Source organism: Papio anubis, chromosome 11, assembly GCF_008728515.1.
Source record: "Papio anubis isolate 15944 chromosome 11, Panubis1.0, whole genome shotgun sequence".
In the NCBI taxonomy this organism is placed as follows: domain Eukaryota; kingdom Metazoa; phylum Chordata; class Mammalia; order Primates; family Cercopithecidae; genus Papio; species Papio anubis.
In genome coordinates, this window is record NC_044986.1 from 50,498,996 (window position 1) to 50,519,266 (window position 20,271).

Below are 20,271 nucleotides of genomic sequence, written 5' to 3' on the forward strand. Positions count from 1 at the left end.
CATTCTTGGCAAACTAACACAAGAACAGAAAACCAAACACCGCATGTTCTCACTCATAAGTGGGAGTTGAACAATGAGAACACATGGACACAGGGAGAAAAACATCACATACCGGGGCCTGTTGGGGTGTGTGGGGGTAGGAGAGGGATAGCATTAGGAGAAATACGTAATGTAGATGATGTGTTGATGGGTGCAGCAAACCACCATGGCACGTTTATACCTATGTAACAAACCTGCACGTTCTGCACATGTATCCCAGAACTAACAAATCTACTTACAGAATCTGTGTGTGTGTGTGTGTATGTATATTCATATATATACACACACATATATACAAATATATATACACACACATATACAGATGGCATGTGTATACCTATGTAACAAACCTGCATGTTCTGCACATGTATCCCAGAACTAGAAAATCTACTTACAGAATCTGTATATATATACACATACACACACACACACACACACACACATATATGTATACAGAACTAGCAAATATTACAGAATCTGTATATACATATATATATATACAAATTCTGTAAGTAGATTTGCTACCTAAGATAATTCACCTATCATTTTATGCCAAAATAAAGTTAGCACTCACCGAACAAAGCATATATAACTCAAAGGGTGTATTACAAAATAAGATCGTTTATATATAATTAAAACTAGTTACTTGGAAATTAATTAGCATCTGTCATTACAGTAGAAACTCGTTAAACAAAAGTGACTCAAAGAGGTGAAGCATTTATTGACCAGTAATTTGTCTTGTTAAATTTAAATAGGAGTTTATATTTTGTTTTTAAGTTATATAATCTAGAAAGTCTCAGATTATGAGGAATATAATTTCTTCAAACTTTTATGAACAGAAGAATGTGAAATAACTAAAAAATATTTTTAGTAATTTCAGAAAGAATGTAGAAGTTAAAGGCCCAAATGATCTGTTTAATTCACAAATTACAGTTCTTCTCCTATAAAGCAGGTATGTAAATGTTTAAGATTTTTAAAAATCTTGAAGTGTAAAGATGGTCTGCTAAAATATGTACTATCACTTTAATATAATTCATTTTTTCATGTATCTAACATATACATAATAGGTCACATTAGACGTACTCTAGACATATTTTGTAGCTGAATTAACTAAAAATAATTAATGAAGTAACCATGGTTTAAAAAAACATAAAAGCGCTTCATTTATACATTTTAGCCAAAAGAGAAAATCAAACAAAGCAAAACAACAAACAAGCATGTCCTAAAATTGTTATAATACTACTTTTGAACATAATTTTTCTAATTTGATCAGCATTTTTCTACATGAATTCAGTTGTGATTTATATTTACTTTTTAGATATTTCAGAACTTGATTTTAAAATACAGAAACTTTACATTTCTATTGCGATTCTATAACTTTACATTTATAGAATTGCAGACATTTTCTTCCAGTATTTCATTAGTATGATCACCTCAGAAATACAAAGACAATGTATTTGTATTAGATAAATGCCTTAGGATAATAATAACAACTCTTGTTATGCCGAAATAAGCATGTACATGGATCTAGGCAATAACTTTTCAAAGATGATGAAAAATAAAATATCTATTATTATAAATACATTAAATTATTTTCCCCATAGTTAAATGAATTCCTAAAATAACATCAGAAGTCATATATTTCTTCTGAGTACTATTTTTTTTAATGTTTTCCTGGTATTTCTAAACAGTTAAACTCATAATTTTAAAGGAATAATTTATAGACATTTATTGTATACAGTTAGATACATATATCAACATAAAGGACAGAGAGAGAGAGTAAATAGAAACTGACCTCGTTTACTGTGGCATAGTAGCTTTCATGCTTGAAAGTGGGTGAGTTGTCATTCCTGTCTCTCACCACTATTCGCACTTCATGGTAGATAATCGTGCCCACTTTTTTGTTGATGCACTGGACCTGCACCACAATGGAGTGTATGTTCATCGGTGGCTGCAATGTAGAAATTACATCTTTAAAAATACTAATTAAAAACAAAGCTTCTCATCACTGTCAAAGCACTTGTTCATTCAGTACATTTTTCTATTCTTGTTTATTTTTAAGTTATAATAATCTAGAAGAAAATGATCATTTTCAGGACAAGAGAGGACAATCATAATTAATTTATTGTTTAATTTTGTATCTCGGTGTGTGGACTTCAGGTAGCATTATGCTCACTGTTAGTGGATGGCTGATGAATGCAACTACAAAATTAATGCTTAGAATTGATGGGATGAAACGAAGTTTGTCCCTCCAAAGATTGAAGAAGCAATAATATAAACTTTTACTTTGAAAAAAGTGTTAATAAATTCCTGGAGAAGAGATATTGTTTAACTTTTATGTTTATTTTTTTATAAAATATTATATGTTCATTGCTGATCAAATTTAAAATACTGATTATCAAAAGAGAAAATCTAAAATCCAGCCAACTAAACTTACTCATTCTATACATTTAAATGCTTATTGTGCTAATCTTTTTCTTTCCCAAAATATGTACCTATTATAGACACACAGGCACACAGTGAATATCAGTCCATGTTTGTAAATATAGATTTACTATAGCATTTTTTGTATACTACTATGAAGTTATATTATGTGACAGTAACATTATACTTCATTGTAAGCCTATAGCATAATGTATCCAAGTAATACAGCATAATGTACCCAAGTAATAATTTACAATGACCTATTACAGGCTATTATATTTTGTCATTATAAACAATATTTCAATACATATTATACATAAGCATATGCTTGTCTAATAATTTTTATAATAAATTCCTTGAAGGGGAAAGGTATCATCAAAGGTATACTTCCTCAAATGCCATGGCTAAGAGCTTTCAGAGCTGGAATGCACACCTACCACTATTTGACTCCAGAGTAAGAGTATTGAATACTACAAAACATTGCTTTGTGATTTTTAACCTCTTTTAAGCTTAAACAATTTTATCTCTAAATATATCATTTTTGCAGTGTCCTATCCTGACTCCTCCATCTTAAAAACCTTGTCTCCAACCTGACCTCTCCTTTCAAATTTCTTCCAATTTATTTTTCTTTATTGCATTTCTCACCCAAAATTTGACTTATTATATACTTTATGTATGTGTTTTGGTTTGTCTGCCTTCACTAGATTGGAAGCTCAATAAAACCTGTGTGTTATTTTAGTCATGATGGTATCCCTCTTTCCAGTACCAGCCCTGTGCCTAAGGCAGATGACCTGGAGTCAAACTGTGTGACTTCCAGTTCCATAACCTACTAACTGTGTGATCCAGGAAAAAGTACAAAGTATCTTTATGCTTCATTTATTCATCTAACATTAAGGCTAATCGTTACACCAATGAGGATTGTAAATACTGCATGTGATTAGACTATACTAGGCTTATGTTAAACACCTAATGGATTAAATACATATCCTATTTTATTTATTTAAAAAATAAATATCCAATAGAGTGAAAAAATAAAATCTATAATGCATACCACATTTGTAAATGAGAAAAATGCCATAGAAACTATATATACACTGAAGGAAATCAATATTTAGTTTCAAGATATTTTCATGGCCAACAAAGAAAAAGAAAGTTGACTTGAATTTGCATCTATATGAATGATGCTACCTAGAAAGAATAAATTGAGGCATCATTGACATATGAAAAGAGGTCTCTAATGAAATGACACATAGCTCTGTGTTTTCATATCTACTCAATTTCACCTTTAATCACTGATACAAATGAAGGCATTAAAATCATGTGTATAAAATCTGTGAATGTCACAAATCTTGGAAGGATGTATAATACATTTAGTGACAAAAGACATGGTTCAAAGTCATCTTAATAAGTCATAATAACGGGTTACAAAATGGTAAACTTTTACAATAATAAATTGTATCCTCCAATTTGTAATAGAAAAAAAATCAATCACCCAAATGTAATAGATGGCTACAAACATTAATGTAAAAATTTAATTGTGAAATTTTGATAGTTAAAAGTTGATTTTACATGCCAGCACTGTAAATGGGCTACGAAACACTAATGCACATTGTATATTAATTAATACTATCAGGCATTAATAATATATAGGTAACTTATAACAGGTACCATCTTACAGGTGCATAGAAGAGACATTTGAACACTTTTGAGAATGTATAAAATTGGAGGATTTTAAATTTAACAACATATGATTTACCAAATATCTAAATGGTTGTTATGGAAACATCCATTAGTTTATTTACTGTAGTTTTAGAGAGCAGAAATAAGAAAAATAGGTGAAAAATATTTCAAGGCATGTTTTCACCATAAGTAGAGGGCTTCTCTTAAGCCAAATTGACACTAAATAGTTATGTGCCTGTATCAAAACATCTCATGCAACTCATAAATACATACACCTACTATGAACCCATAAGAGTTTTAAAAAACAACAAATAGAGCAGAGATTCTTATCAGTAGAAGAGTATAGTTTATGTTAGAAATAAATTTGTACCTTCTCACCTCCAATTACTTTTCCTCTGCCACTATGAGCTAAGATATTTGTTATGCTTCAATTTCTTTTTTCACATTTGTCTTTGTAAAATAAAGAAAAATCAGGAGGAAAACGTGACATAGAAAAGAACAGACTATTCTATAAAACAAGACCCATCACTGAAATATGCCAGTTGGAGGATAAAAGACCATTGAAAAAGACTAGCTCTTAGAAGTTTCCTGGAAATAATTTGAATTAGATGACCTCCATTTTTACTACCAGCTTTTAAGTGTTTGCTTTAATAGACTTTTTAAGCGAGGTCCAGTATATTTTAATTGTAAATTAAAAACAAAATAAATATGTGTCCTATTTGCCCTTAGCACACCTCTTGGAAGACAATGAGGTGAATTACGTACTTTTAAAGTTATTTATATTCCAATTATTGCAAAAGAGACCTATAAAAACATTCTATCTCAATTTATAATTCTACATGGAGTGGTACCACTGGGACCAAAAGGTCACAATCTTATCAAATAGAGGATCAAATGCACTGTGTACTGAAGCCTCACTTAGTCCTGCTAAGTACCCATAAATTAGATCTAACCAGGTCACCTGGAACTGTTGTCACTCTCAACTTTAGTTCCCTATGCAACTGTTAGTAGTATGGCTAGAACTTAGAGGGCAATACATTATAACCATAATGGATCACACCGGAGGCAAAAATTCCCTGTGGCTAATATATAACACACAATGTAATTTTGTATTGGCATAGATTCGATTCTGCTGTATAAGAAGGTCATAAATAAAAGTACAGTCCTACTAAGTCGATTAGTGGGAGTTTAGGGACTCCAAAATGCTTAAGAATGTGTTAGGGAAATTTTGCTTCATCTTTCATAAAGGGTGGCAAAAATAAGTCGTGGTAATTTGATCTTTTCTGATTTTCTTTAATTGCTTTATTCATCAAACAAAGAAGAAAAAAAAAGCTATGTAGAAATTGTGTTCATGTAATTATTTAAAACTATTACCATTCATATATACTTAAACATGCAAGCTATTCTTTCAATTTAAAAATGAGTGCTTAACACAATACTCTGAATGCATACTTGCACATTTGTGTATTAGTGTACCTGTGTATAGGTTATGATATGTGTATCAGGAAAGATATATATCAACAGTTAAAGGATACTATCATTAAAAAGTGGATTTGAGAGTGTGAAGAAAAAAAAGTCCCCACAAAAATGTAAAAATTTTGTAATTCTAAAAAAGAAAAAATCTTAAATAGAAATTTTTGTTATGAATTTATCAATCACTTAGGATTCAACATGAAAATTAAAGTTTTTATAGGGGATTTGTTGATATTAGCAGTGTAGATTATAGCACAAATCTTCAATCCAATATATTTTTTTTCTAGAAACCAAATGATTTGGAAGTCTTAATGATTTGGGGGGCAGGGAATGAATTTTTGGAAAATCTGTAGGAACTGATTTTATTTTTCATTAAGTATAGGCAAAGTTTATCCAATCCTCACGAGTGATTTTTTTTTGTTATGATATTTCTGTCTATGGACTTACTACCTTTATAACATAATCATCACTATTTCACAAGTAATGTGGAAGACAGTGAAAGGAAATAAGACATTGCATGTTTTAGAAATGATTTTTAAATAAAAAAGCAAACTTAAAGGAAATGGCTGGCCAGAGTTGTCAGTGTCCTTCACAAATTAAATTTTCACAACGAATAGTAGCATATTTACCAAAGATATTACCTAAAAAGACAATATCAATTTGAAAATACTATTACTCATATGTGACACGTAGATACATCTATAGATTTTTCACAGTGAATTATTAAGGACATTCAGTCTATTTAATGGTAGGTATTTGCTATATGAAAAATTTAATGTGGGTTAGGAATAATATGACATAGTCCTTGGACACTAATAGCAACTTTTATAAAACTGATATGAGGTGATCATACAAAAAGTAAGTCAAAAATGCTATTAAATAATATGGATTTTAGAATAAGGAATTGCACACCAGTGTTATTAGGAAATAATTTATACAGAAACAGCATTTAAGATATGTCTTAGTAGTACATAAAATTCAACTGATAGCACTGGATAATAGTGATTTCAAAGTTTATGTTCAAAAGAACATCAGGGAAGGCATGATAAGAAAAAATTGGATTGTGGTCATGGGACAATGATTAGATTAGTTTTCTTAGATTGTAGCTCGTATGTTTCTAAATAAAAAAGAAATTATATAGACAGGGTGCATCTTGAATCTAGGGAAACTCAAGAGCCAGATAGAAAACAGTTTGCACTGAAAAGGCATCTGCAGACACAGTCTCTGTTTCAGCGCACTGAATGTAGAATAGGTTAAATCAAGACAGGTGGTAGAGAACAATTAGTTTATATGAGTGACAACTTCTAAGAGATCTTATACTAAAGTTATGTTGATGGATGGAGATGAAAGATACAATGTCGAGATAAAACTACTAAACTTAGCAGTTAAATGGACACTGGCCTGGACAGAGGAGTCAGCTCTTTGTGCAGCTACCAAGTTAGAGTCTGAAAAAAAGAAGCTATTTGATGTTGTTATGAGCATAATTTCTCTCGTTTCAAATGCTTTTAAAATTTTGCCCAGGATTTTGAGATAAGTATTATAGGACTGTACCAGAGTCATACTTTTCTTTCTGTTATTATTTTAATTATTGATATTGTCATGACCATTATTATCACATGCCCAACAGTGATGAGAGCATATTGGCCATGTGAGACAATCATTTGGCATTTCAAAATTTTTATGTGATGCGCCTTTATTACTGAGACTCTTCATGTTCACCGCAAATATCACATTTTGGTTGTTTCTCTTTCATGACTTTTAATTTTGTAACTTCTTTCATTTTTTTTATTTTATTTTATTGTTGGGTGCTGAAAATTTATATAACTTTAGTGAACAAAAAATAAAATAAGAAATAGAAATAAAAGTAAATGATGATCATAAGGGAAAATCTTATGAACAAAGTTTAAAATGATGAAACAGCTCATAGTCATACAATCTCATGTAAATGCTTTCTAATTAAATACAAATATTTGAGTGTTAGGTATTTTTGTGCTTTATATTCACCCTCAAAAATTTTCATGAAGATCATGTTTATCAGCTTATTTTTAACACAATGTTAAAAATGTTTTTGTTTACATTGTTTGCTTTTAATTCTATTGCAGCCGTAATTATTCAAATGTCGCCATTAAGAGATATTTTATTGCCTCAATGAGCAAATGTAGAAAACATGATTGGGATCACTTTCTCTGGAAAATATATTTTTATCTAACTGCTGCTAAAAAGATAGTATAATCGGATATGGATCTACCACTTGGCCCTACCCCTTGCTCCCTGGCTATAGATACAAGCCAATGAGTATTTAATTGTTATTTCTCTGAGAAATTTTAAAACAAAACAAAACACAGTGACTTTAAGCCATCTTCAATAACCACTGCATCAAAAGTTTATGAAAAACTGGCATGGCATGAACATAGAAAATATTTAAAGTCAAATGAAAAACAAGGCAATGGATAAAACTGTAAGTGTATAAAGGAATCGGTTCTACAGAGAGAAGAATAGAGAATATACACAGAAAAATGTAGAAACTAGAGACCATATGGTCCAAGACCAAGTAGTTTTTCTTTCTCCCTGGTAAACATAGAATTTCCATAAAAGCAAATTATTTTTTATATCTATGCTATTGGTATTCTTGAAATTAACTTGAAATCATTTGAAGGCATTTTTGTGTCTTTCTTATAAGCCAAATAACTTTGATTAAAATCAGAATATTCTTAGAAAAGCATCATTTCATAACAAAGATTCAGTGGCAAATTTTCTATAAAAATATTTTTAAGAGCAATTTACCACTAAGAAGGATTAAAGTTAATTATAGGCTAGTGATTATAATACAGAGCTTTGGCCGTTGTTAGTAGGGTCAAACTCAAATTGTTGGTTCTATTTTGTTATTCAGAGCATATATATAATATATATATATGGAATATATATTATATATATTTGATACTGAATATATATATTTCTATGTGTATACAAACACACACACACACACACACATATATATATTTTCTTTTTGAGACGGAGTGACATTCTGTCACCCAGGCTGGAGTGCAGTGGTGTGATCTTGGTTCACTGCAATCTCCACCTCCTGGGATCAAGTGATTCTTCTGCCTCAGTCTCTAGAGTAGCTGGGATTACAGGGTACCCACCACAATGCCTGGGTAATTTTTGGTTTTGTAGTAAAGATGAGTTTTCACCATGTTGGCCAGGCTGGTCTTGAACTCCTGACCTCAAGTGATCCACTGGCCTCAACCTCCCAAAGTGCTGGGATTACAGGCATGAGCCGTCACACCCATATTTTTTTATTTTGATTCATTATATTCATAAAACAACCGAAAAACTTCGGGCAACAACCAAAAGAATTACATTTCAGATAAATGCCCTATATTTTAAAAGAAACTACAAATATTTTGGTATTTCTCATAATAATATAATTATTTAACAATAATGTATATTTTATGTGTATTTAGCTTTTGGGAAAAACATTTTATCTTAAATAAAATTTAAAACAATGCAAATAAATGTATAGAGTTACATGTATTTATATCATAGTATTAATATGTATTTCATTAATACTGGAGGGCATATTTACAAATACAATCTATATAAAAAGTGTACACTCACATTTTTTTCAAATGAATACCATATCTTTGTAGAAAATATTGTTAACTAGGATCATAGAGAAGCATACAGAAGAAAAAATATCTTATTCTATGTCAATGTAAATAATGTGAAAACAATAAAGTAAAAACATAAAACACCTCTCCAAGTAGACTAAAATTATTTCAAATATTTACATTATATTATTATTTTATTTCAGACATTACAATTATTTAGCAATATTGATATCAAAGCATATAGGTATAATATATAGGGAGGACCATTTAGTAAAATGCATATAACTCCCTATCCCAGTAATAAGATGATGGTAAATGAATTTATCTCTATAAAACCACCAAACAATTGTACAAAGATGCATGTACAAAAATTTTCACTGCAGCATTTTTGTAATTATTAAAAACTGCAAACAAACTTGACATCCAAAATAAGAGATTCATTTTTAAAAAATCTCTGATTTATTCATCCAATAATCAAATATGCAGCTAATAAAAATAATTATATAAGTATACATTTGTTTGCATTATAATGAGTAGGCTAAAAGCATAATGAACAGTATAATCCAATTTAATTTAATAAGTATTATAAATATACATACCAATACACATAAATGCTTGAAATAAAATGTGGCAGAATAAATATTAAATGTTATTTTTCCTAACTGATAAAATTACCTTCATATATATGCTTCTTATTTTCTGATATGTTTACCAGAAGCATATATTATTTTACAATTAAATGAGACTGCAATTTCCAGTGGTGATTAGATTTGGACAAAAAGCCCGGATTTACCTCACTATTTGTCTAGCAGTAATGGTCTATACATCACATAAAACAGATGGACACTGGGTTAAGGATATTCAGAATAAAAATCCTTATGCTTTGATGAATGAACCCCTGAAAGCACTGTGGCAGCAGGAAAACATAATTCACAAGAATTCAAAAAATTCATAGGTAATAAAGTACATAGTAAACTGTACTAAAATAAGAGGCAAATTGAGATTTATTAAAGACTCCAAATTTTAGACATGAAATAGTATAAAGTATCAAGCACTCCATAACCTATTGTAAAGTGGATCATAAACCCTGTGCAATGATGTGAAATGACTCAGGGTCACGAAGCTGAGTATCTGACATTTGGATTTCATAAGCTGGGAATTTGTGGGTAAGCATGTTTAGAGTTACTCTCTGAGTTTTCCCAGGGTCCAGTACAATTACTGGTTATAATCCACTATCCCCTGCCCCTCTGCACTCAAGAAAGACTGAGATGCAAATAAATGAGTACAGAGTTACTTTAGACAGCTACTTAAACCTATTAAACTGTTTTTAAAAAAACTTTTCCAGAAATGAAACCTCCAGCAACTTTGGTAATTTTGCAACTTTTTTTTGAGGTAGTGTCTCGCTGTGCTGCCCAGGCTGGAGTGCATTGGTGTGATCATGGTTCACTGTAGCCTCCACTCCCCTACCCCAAGCTCAAGTGATCCTCCCACCACAGTCTGCAGATTAGCGGGGCTATAAGCATGTGTCACAATGCCTGGCTAGTTTTTAAAATTTTTTGTCAAGACAGAGTCTTGCTCTGTTGCCCAGGCTGGAATCAAACTCCTGGGCTCAAGCAGTTCTCCCAGCTGGGCCTCCCAAAGTGCTGGGATTACAGGTATGAGCTACCACTGTACCAAGCCCAATATAGATATTCTTAATAAAAAAGTATTTACGCTATCTGACAACTACTTAACTGACATATTACCATGAAACTTTTGCTCATTTTTTTTTTCTTTTTTGCAGCTATATAAGACATTTCCATAGTTCTGCCCTTCAACCAAAGCTTACTGGTTGTAAAGCAGTCTCCCGTGAGTGCACCTACCAAACTATGTCTTCAAGCCAACAGCTGAGTGACACACCTATATGTTGCCGTCATTGGAGAGAAATGAGTTATAGCCATGTTTGTCCTACTTTGCCAAGGGTTCCACCTCTTTTTTCTAAGCACTCTATGTTCTTCTTGTTCAGAAATTGACAAGCTTCCAGGATATTAAATCAGAAGTATAATGGTTCTCTAAGATACAGATGTTCCTTTCTCATACGTCTTTCAATGAGTTAAATAAACTGTTATTGATATACTCAGGAAATAAACTCAAATTATATAAATAATTCAATATCATATAAACACACACATAGACATTTAAATTATAATAAACTTATATCACAGGGGCAAAGAAAAAAAAAAAAAATCACTAACATCTCTATCCAGAACTCTCCCGGTGCTGTTCAGGAAAAGCATTTGCTTAACAGGATCCATCAACACCCAGTAATCCACATTGTCCTTTAAAGAAAGTTCTATGGTGGGGTCTGGTCCTCCAGCAGTCCCTTTGATCAGCATGTTGTCCACCAGAATTGTACCTGCAAACCAAAGAAAGTTATTTGAAAACATATTCTACTCATATGAATTCTTTGGCCAAGATCATGCTCTTAAACTGTGGCTGACTCACAATCAGTTTTAAAGCAGAAAATACTCAACTGTATATCTAACATAAGACAGAAAATATTCTTTGCCAAAAGGCCAAAATATCTGCATTATATTATTTATCAGTAATATTTTTGGTGGAAGGCAGAGATTCCGGCCTGGTGAGTTCCATCATCCATTTTGTGTTTCCCTCTAACAACATAAATCTGTTTCCCCCCATCTGTCATTTCTCACAGGAGTTATCATTGAGTTTTATCCTGAAGAAAAGGAAATGCCTGTAATAGCAGAGTCTGATGCCTCAATTAATTCTATAAGACCTCTGATGTGAAAAAAAGATATGGTGAAACTAAGAAAGGAAGAGGAAAGTACAGATTTTTTAAAAGTAGCTGAGTCTCCCATGGTGAAAACTGCTTCTTTTTATCTTAGAGCAGATACATAAAACATAAATCTTGATATGAAAGACAAAACTAGTGTGCAGAAATGCAATAAAAGCTATTCTTCTTTAAGACATGTCTGGGTCACTCCACTAGAACAACACACTATGCCAATGTAACATTTCAGTGCTTGATTTCTTACTATTTTTTTCAGCAAGCTGAATTGTAGACAGTTTTTGAATAACACTTGAAAAGATTATGTCTCTAACCCTTTCTACTCTGCTAAAGATCCCATGAATTTTACATGTTGAATGCAAACAGCACTGATGCAACTTAAATACATTTTTCCCTCATGCAGCAATGATCTCTTTGCCAAATAATAATATACCATGGCTTAGAGCAGTCATTTTTAACGGATCCATTTTATTAAACTTACAGATATAGAAGAGATGTGGCTATGCAAATACAATGTAGCCTCCAAAAAACACTGGAATAAATGGCAAATATTGAGAGAACCCATTGCCTTAGGATAGCACTCAAGAATATATAGAGAATCCATAAATATGAATCTAGCTTGAAAAATATAATGAAAAATGTATCTGTTGCATTTTCTTAAGGCATGAAATTGGCCTAAATGTTATACCATTGCATAATTACAAGAAAAGTGGAAGTCTCTTTAAAATATTTTCTCAGTAATATAATAAGAACTATAATTATCTGTAATATTTCTTTATCATACTATTACTACAGGTCTTTATCTGTCTAAGAAATGTTGGAAAGAATCATTAATCTTTTGTAACAAGCCAAAAAATGTTTAAACACAGACGTTGTCTCACATACACATACTTTTGTAAATGGCAGGATTTGTTTTCCACTATTTCACATACTAGGATTTAATTATATGAATATTGAGTGGAATGAGTATTTTTATTTTTGACTGAAATGGCAAATACATAACCTACACACGATACACTCCAAAGTATAGATCAGATATCTGCCTATAAATATGTTAAAGAATGTATATATATTCAAGGCCCCAGTACATACTAATTTACAAATACTCACACAACTCACCACAAATAGATATTTGATTTATATTTCAATATATAATTGAGAAATTGAAAGGTAATTTATTTTCTGATCAAGAAAAAATTATGTACAATAGGCAAGTCAACTAACATTAACATTAATACCTTGACTCAATAGTGTTTAAGAGTAGCAACTGCAAATCTTCTGATATTATATATATATACTCCACGATACACTAAGGGAAGGAGCCATTGAACTCTCTTTACAAAGCAAATAGGTTACAACCAGATAAAGTTTTAATAGTAACTAATATTAAAGTAGTGAAACAAAAACACTGTATCTGGATTTATATTTTAGTTAATGATTCTAATTTTCATGGAAAACGTCTATACTTTTCTTGCTCTCAGCTCACTCCTGAGTTCAATGATTGAAACTCAACAATAAATCTTTCTACTGCTGGTGTGTTGAAAAAGAAAGAGTTTCGTTTGTTTGCCTGCTTTCCCCTTTAGAATTGTCCATTTGTATTGCCAGAAAGAAAAAAAAAAAAGTGTCTCAAATGTTCATATACCATCTTGCTTTAAGTCAAAAGTTTAGGGGAGAGAGAGAAGAGAGCAAAGCTTAGGCAGACATGATACAAGGAGCAATATACATATTTTTAAAAAATTAACCTAGGTGTTCACTCTGAATTGCCTGCACAACTGTGCCCATACCCCCCTCCTCGGAAGAATATGTGACACCCAAGCTAAAGTTAACATTGAGCCAGAAGCTCCTGGCCCTCCCTACCCCATCTCAGCATTGGTGACTGTATCTTTCCACATATCCTAAGATTTCGAGATCTGAAAAGCTAGTGTTCTAGACAATACTGGCAAGCAGCTAAACACCAGAATACTCTGGCTATATTGGGATAATGTGCCCCCTTTCCTCCTTCATTATTTTGCAAGCTTCCCTTTTTGCCAATAAACCTTTTGCTTAACATGTTTCGTGTGATGTTTAGATGTAATCCCTTCCTTGACTTCATTTTAAATATTACAGATAAGTTAAAAATACAAAGATGGGAGGTACAACACAACACTAAATAAGAAAGCTGGATGGTTCTATTAATATCAGCTAGAACGAGCATGTTTAGTAGTGGTAAAGAGACATATTTAATTATAATAAAGGGATCAACAGGTGTAAATCCTGAATAGGCCTGTCTTGCAGAATAGGTAATACCCAAGATGGGATTCACCTTATATGAAATTTTCCTTTCATCATAATAAAAATGGTGGCAGCCCAAAAATGGAATTAAATTTAGTTTGATACTCATATAACGGAATTTAAGAGAGCTGGCCCTGGAATGGATAGGCTTAGAATCCAATCCATAATCCACCACTTACTGACTATGTGAAAGTGGATAGATTTCTTAACCACATTTACCCTCGATTTTTCTCTTCTATAAAATCAGTACTATAATAGAAAAGGCATTTCTACTATAATACTATATGTATCTTCCTGAAAAAGACTTGTTCTCTTGTATTTAGAACACTAATGAAAATCAAAACAATCACAATCATGTTAAAAATATTAAGTTTAATATTTATTGATATTTTCAACACATTTCTTGGCCAGTCAGTCTTTTACAGCCTTAAATATTGGGATTTGTGCTTCTTCCTCCAAGAAGTAGGTATTGAGGGCCATTTACCTCTAGGGACTTTTTTATAAAAATGGAAAACTTCATCTTTCATTTAGCCTCTTTATTAGCCTATTAATTCAGATAATTTTGCAGCTTCTTTTTATGTACTTCCTGATTCTCCAGAGAGATTAACATATTATAAATTACAGGAGTTCATGTAACTGCTAATATAGACTCTACTTGTACAGAATAAATATTCTTCAATAGATTTTCCATTTTTTCTTAAGATCTTCTTACATAGCTAGTCCTTTCTTTTTAATTGTGAAAAAAAGCTTATCCAGACTATATCAAAGCATAAATAACAAATGTATGAATAAACTTAAGTAACTAGAAAATAACTTATAAATTAATAAACTTTCCACATTATACCAACTTTATTCTTCTATTTACCAGTGTGCATAATGTAATTTACATCAAAGAAGAGCCTACTGGTTTGCTCTGATGATTAAATTAGATAATATATATGAAGTGCTGACTACAGTTCCTGGCACAAGTAAGAATTTCTAAAATGAAAACTGTGGTTATTGTTGTTGATGTTAATAATGCCATTTTGGAAGGAAATCATTTTTGGCTAAAAATAACTTATTTCATGTCACAGAAGCCTTACAAACCAAGTCTATTCTTCATTTCAAAAAGCTAGGGTTATGTTTGGTCAACACATTAGTGTAGTAAGCAGTCTGAAAGAATTTAGATGAATTCCAAAGACTTAAATCCACAGTAATCAATATTAGAAGTCAAGAGGTAAGAGGGAATGCCTCTTTGAGACACAACTGTAAAGAAGTTCCCATGCCTCTAACGGACAATTCTTTTTTTTTTTTTTTTTTTTTTTGAGGCGGAGTCTCACTCTGTCGCCCAGGCTGGAGTGCAGTGGCGCGATCTCAGCTCACTGCAAGCTCTGCCTCCCGGGTTCACGCCATTCTCCTGCCTCAGCCTTCCGAGTAGTTGGGACTACAGGCGCCCGCCACTGCGCCCGGCTAATTTTTTGTATTTTCAGTAGAGACGGGGTTTCACCGTGTTAGCCAGGATGGTCTCGATCCCCTGACCTCGTGATCGGCCCGCCTCGGCCTCCCAAAGTGCAGGGATTACAGGCGTGAGCCACCGCGCCCAGCCATGGACAGTTCTTTCTATGCTATATTTCAACTGATAGGCAAACCATCGAGGCCTGCTATCACCAGACTGACCACCACTCTTCCCACTTTCTTATCTCAGTCTTGTATTTTCTCATAGAAACTAATTAGTTTCAAAGGCAGGAAAAAGCCTTATTCAATAAATTCATACTAGTAGCGATCTTTATATAGAAAACTTTTTGCTCATCCTCAGTACAGTGCTTGGTTTTATTAGGAAATATACACACGTAACACACACACACGTACATGTACAGTTGGCTCTCCATATCCATGAGATTCTAATCCATTGATGCAATCAATCAGGGATCAAATATATTTAGGAAGGTAGTAGATAGTTGTATCTTTACTAAACATTTACAGACTTTTTCTCATTATTTCTAAACAATGCAGTATAACAACTACTTTCATAGCATTTACATTGTATTTGATATTATAAGTAATCTAGAGATGATTTAAAGCCTAGTCATAAAGGTTGCTTAATGATAAGAATAAATCCCAAGAAACGTGTCTTTAGGCAATTTTGTCATGGTACAAACATCATAGAGTATATTTGCATAAACCTAGATGTATATCCTACTACACACCTACTCTATATGGTGTAGCATATTGCTCCTAGGCTACAAACCTGTACACCATGTTACTGTACTGAATATTGTAGGCAATTGTAACAGAATGGTATTTGTGTATCTAAACATATTTAAACATAGAAAACATACAATAAAATATAGTATTATAATCTCATGGGACCTGAGCCATATATGGGGCTTGTCATTGACCAAAATGTAGTTATGCTACACATGACTGTACATGGAATAATATGAATAGGTTATATGAAAATACCACACCATTTTATATAACGGACTTGAGTGTCCCTGGATTTGGGTATCCATAGGAGGAAAGGGAAATACTGGAACCAATTCCCTATGGATACCAAGAAACAACTCTATATGTATATTATAGAAACTATAGATAGATAGATGGATAGATAGATAGATAGATAGCCTGAATAGATTTATTTATTTATATATATATAAATATATATATATATATAATCTCTCTATATATATATAGAGAGAGAGACAGAGAAAGAGATGGAGAGTCATATAAATCATATTTTGATGTTCAATGTTTTCCTAGAAAAGTTATTTGCTTCTTTAAATAGACAGTTATAATACAAATGAATTACTCTCTAAAATAGCTGGGGAGGTGGCTGTGGCAGGTTGGTGTGGAGTCTGCTGCCTTTCTAATTAACCTAACTCAATGAAGCTGAGAGAGTAAGTTCTGTAGGGAGAGAGAGTAATTGAATGCTTTAGTTCATTCCAAACATTAAAATAAGGAAAAAAATCACTCTGTGCATAGAACCTACTAATTGGTGCTCTAAAATAATTATTCAAAGTTGTAGAAACAATATAGATTGCTAAGATTTTCCCCACAATCTTTCCCCAGTTTGAGCCAACTAGAAGAATGTTTAGTTATATCATACAACCAGAAGCATATATTGCTTTCTCTTGCATGTGAATCCTTGCAAACAAAACAAACAACCAAAAAATTAAAGCTTCCCAAAGTACATTATTAATTAAAAAATTAAAAGATAAAAAGTGAAAATTTAGCTATTATGTAGTTTCCCAGTGAGGTTAAGCAATGACCATAGCCATTATTCTGTCAGTATTGAGTAAAATCTATATTCCAAGATTATCAGGCTAAAATATGACTTTTTCATTCTCAAATTCTCTTTTTTAATCAAAATTTCCCAGCACCTTCCTGAAAGTAGTGTCTCTCTTCTTTGACTTTTCACACTTTTTCTTCCTTTACAATTATATAAACTACATTTCAACTATGTCTATGTATATATTGTATCTAGATAACCACTTGGAAAACTCTAACATGGCAAGACATATATAACGTGTGTGTCCAGCAACTTTATCATGACAGTACAAATTTTTGTTGGGCTGGGGTTGAATGCTAGGAATATATTAATTATATCAATTCTTGCTAAAAGTGAGAAATAATGCCAAGTCACCAACAATTAAATAAAAACTTACAAGTATTAAAAACATGTTGCTCTGCAAAACTATGTTGGTCTTTAAAATTTAAATTTTATTTACTTCAAAAGAAAAAAGAAACATTGCAAAGTGGAAGACTTTACTAAAGTGTACTTCACTTGTATTTCTCAGGTAACATTATATTTTATTTACTTATTATATTCCTTCATATAATAGATGATGTATTAGGGTAGGCATAGAAATCCAAGCATAAAACTTCAGAATTGGAGTTTTGTTCTTCTATCTTTAGCTTTTTCTTTAGAAACTGAAAGAAATGCCTTAATATTTAGGTACTTACTAATATCAATTATTATGTTGTGAATAAAGTATTAAGTAAATTCACATATGTTATACATTTTGATGTAGAATTTATGTTTATTTTGTTCATATGTCACTTATACAACTAAAAATTGAATCACAAAATTTTAGAACTAGGAGGAAACTTAGCATCCCTTTTTATGTATATATAGAAGGAACATAAAGTCAATCCTCTGTTATCTCCACATTTTCCAATCCCAAGAGTTAAAATCACCTGAACAAGACAACCTAGTTAATAAAAGCAGATTCAGAACAAAAGCCTGGTTCTACTAACTGACAGTTTAGTTCTCCTTTCCCTAGTTTCCTATATTTTGCTTTTCTCTTGGAAATATACATTTTTAAATATAAAAACATAAAAATCTTTTTAGTTTTGTTTTCAGTTTTTGGGAAACTTATTCAAAAATTCTGAATACACATAAATTCACTATTTTGAATTTCATGCCCTATAATATTCTTCACAAAAGTTCAAAAGATTACAATGGAAATGACTCTAAAAGATGGGAGAAGAGTATAATATAATTACCAATGATGTGACCCTAGAATCAATTTCCCTAGGTCACAGATATAGAGAGAGATATAGATGTAGTCTGTGACATTAGAGCTTGCCTCCCATCAAATAGGATAATGGGCATTAAGGATGGTTCAAAAAAACCTGTGACTTGCCTCTACCCCAAAGAAAATTCTGTGTTTCTATTTCCCATGTATGTGACTATGTGGTTACATGAAATTCTATGTTGTATATATGTGTCTATGTGTCTGTATAACATGAGAACACATCTGTGTTGTGTTCTGAGTCCATAAGGAATATATAACAATCTGATTGAGCTTGGAAGCAAATGCTTCCCTAATTAAGTTTCAGATCAAACCGGTAGCACTGACAATTCCTTGATTATACTCTTGTGAAACCTTAAGCAGAATACCTGGCTATGCTGTGTCTGGACTCCTGACTCAAAGAAACTCTTAAATAATAAATGTATGTTGTTTTAAATTACCTCATTTTAATGATATTGTTATACAATACCAGGTAATTGATACAGGGTTGAATGCCAAAAGACCTATGTTCAGAATCTTGGCTGCACACTACTTACTAACTGTGAGTTTAAATAAGTTCCCAAGATTTTTACAATCAGCAATATAGAGTTCTATGAGGAAAAAATAAAAATTAATGTAAGTGGAGGCACGCAATTACCCAACGAATAATATTTTTCACCCTACAGATACTAGGAATTTATATAGATTTAAGCATACAAAGGAGTTATATATTATTTTTCATTAAATTGGGAACATTATCAACAAAATTTTTTAAAATGTAAAATCTACTTTCTTTACAACTGAAATAAAAGAAACACAGAACATACATAAAACCCAGCAAAAAAAAAAAAAAAAAAAAAAAAAGACTATGCATATGTAAAACATAAAACAAAAAGATCACAACAGTTTATTCACAGTTACTACTGATAATTTTTCATGAAATAAAAGATCATTTCTTGCTGGCAAAAGCAAAAATGAACAAGATAAAAAGCAATAAAAGAAGGCATATTACTAAGGTCAAAAATGCTTATTAGTGCTTATTAGCATTTGCTGACTATTAACTAGACTAAGAGATAAAATATAAAGACTTTCAGGGAATTACCATATTTAATTCTCAGACTAGTGTAAATGGGAAAGGTTCATACCCTCAGAATATTGCAAGATTTTAATATTTTCAGACCATCAAATTGCTACAATTAAAATTAAAAGTACAAGCAGACCATGCCGTGTGTGTGTGTGTATGTGTATGTGTGTGTGTTTCAACATGATTGAAGTGGGTAAAAATAATGTTCACACCCCACTCTCCTCCACCAAAAAAAAAAAAAAAAAAAAAGAGATTATAGAATCTAATCAGGCAGTTCTGTTCATTAGAAAAATATATCTCAGGAGTTGAAATCAAAGAAACAATTTTTTTTTTTTTTTTTTTTTTTTGACAGAGTCTTACTCTGTTGCCCAGGCTGGAGTGCAGTGGTACAATCTTGGCTTACTGCAA

The 20,271-nt window shown here is 31.7% G+C and overlaps 1 protein-coding gene across 7 annotated transcripts in view; it reads right to left on the reverse strand.

Annotated features, from left to right (window-relative positions):
- Positions 1 to 20,271, reverse strand: part of PCDH15 (protocadherin related 15) — a 914,927-nt gene that overhangs the window by 550,555 nt on the left and 344,101 nt on the right. For all 7 annotated transcript variants that reach the window (XM_031652624.1, XM_031652623.1, XM_031652622.1 and 4 more), the window contains 2 exons: positions 11,462 to 11,622; positions 1,835 to 1,990 (listed from right to left, as the gene is read on the reverse strand). In XM_031652624.1, the coding sequence (XP_031508484.1) occupies positions 1,835 to 1,990; positions 11,462 to 11,622 (317 nt within the window). The remainder of the gene's footprint in view (positions 1 to 1,834; positions 1,991 to 11,461; positions 11,623 to 20,271) is intronic.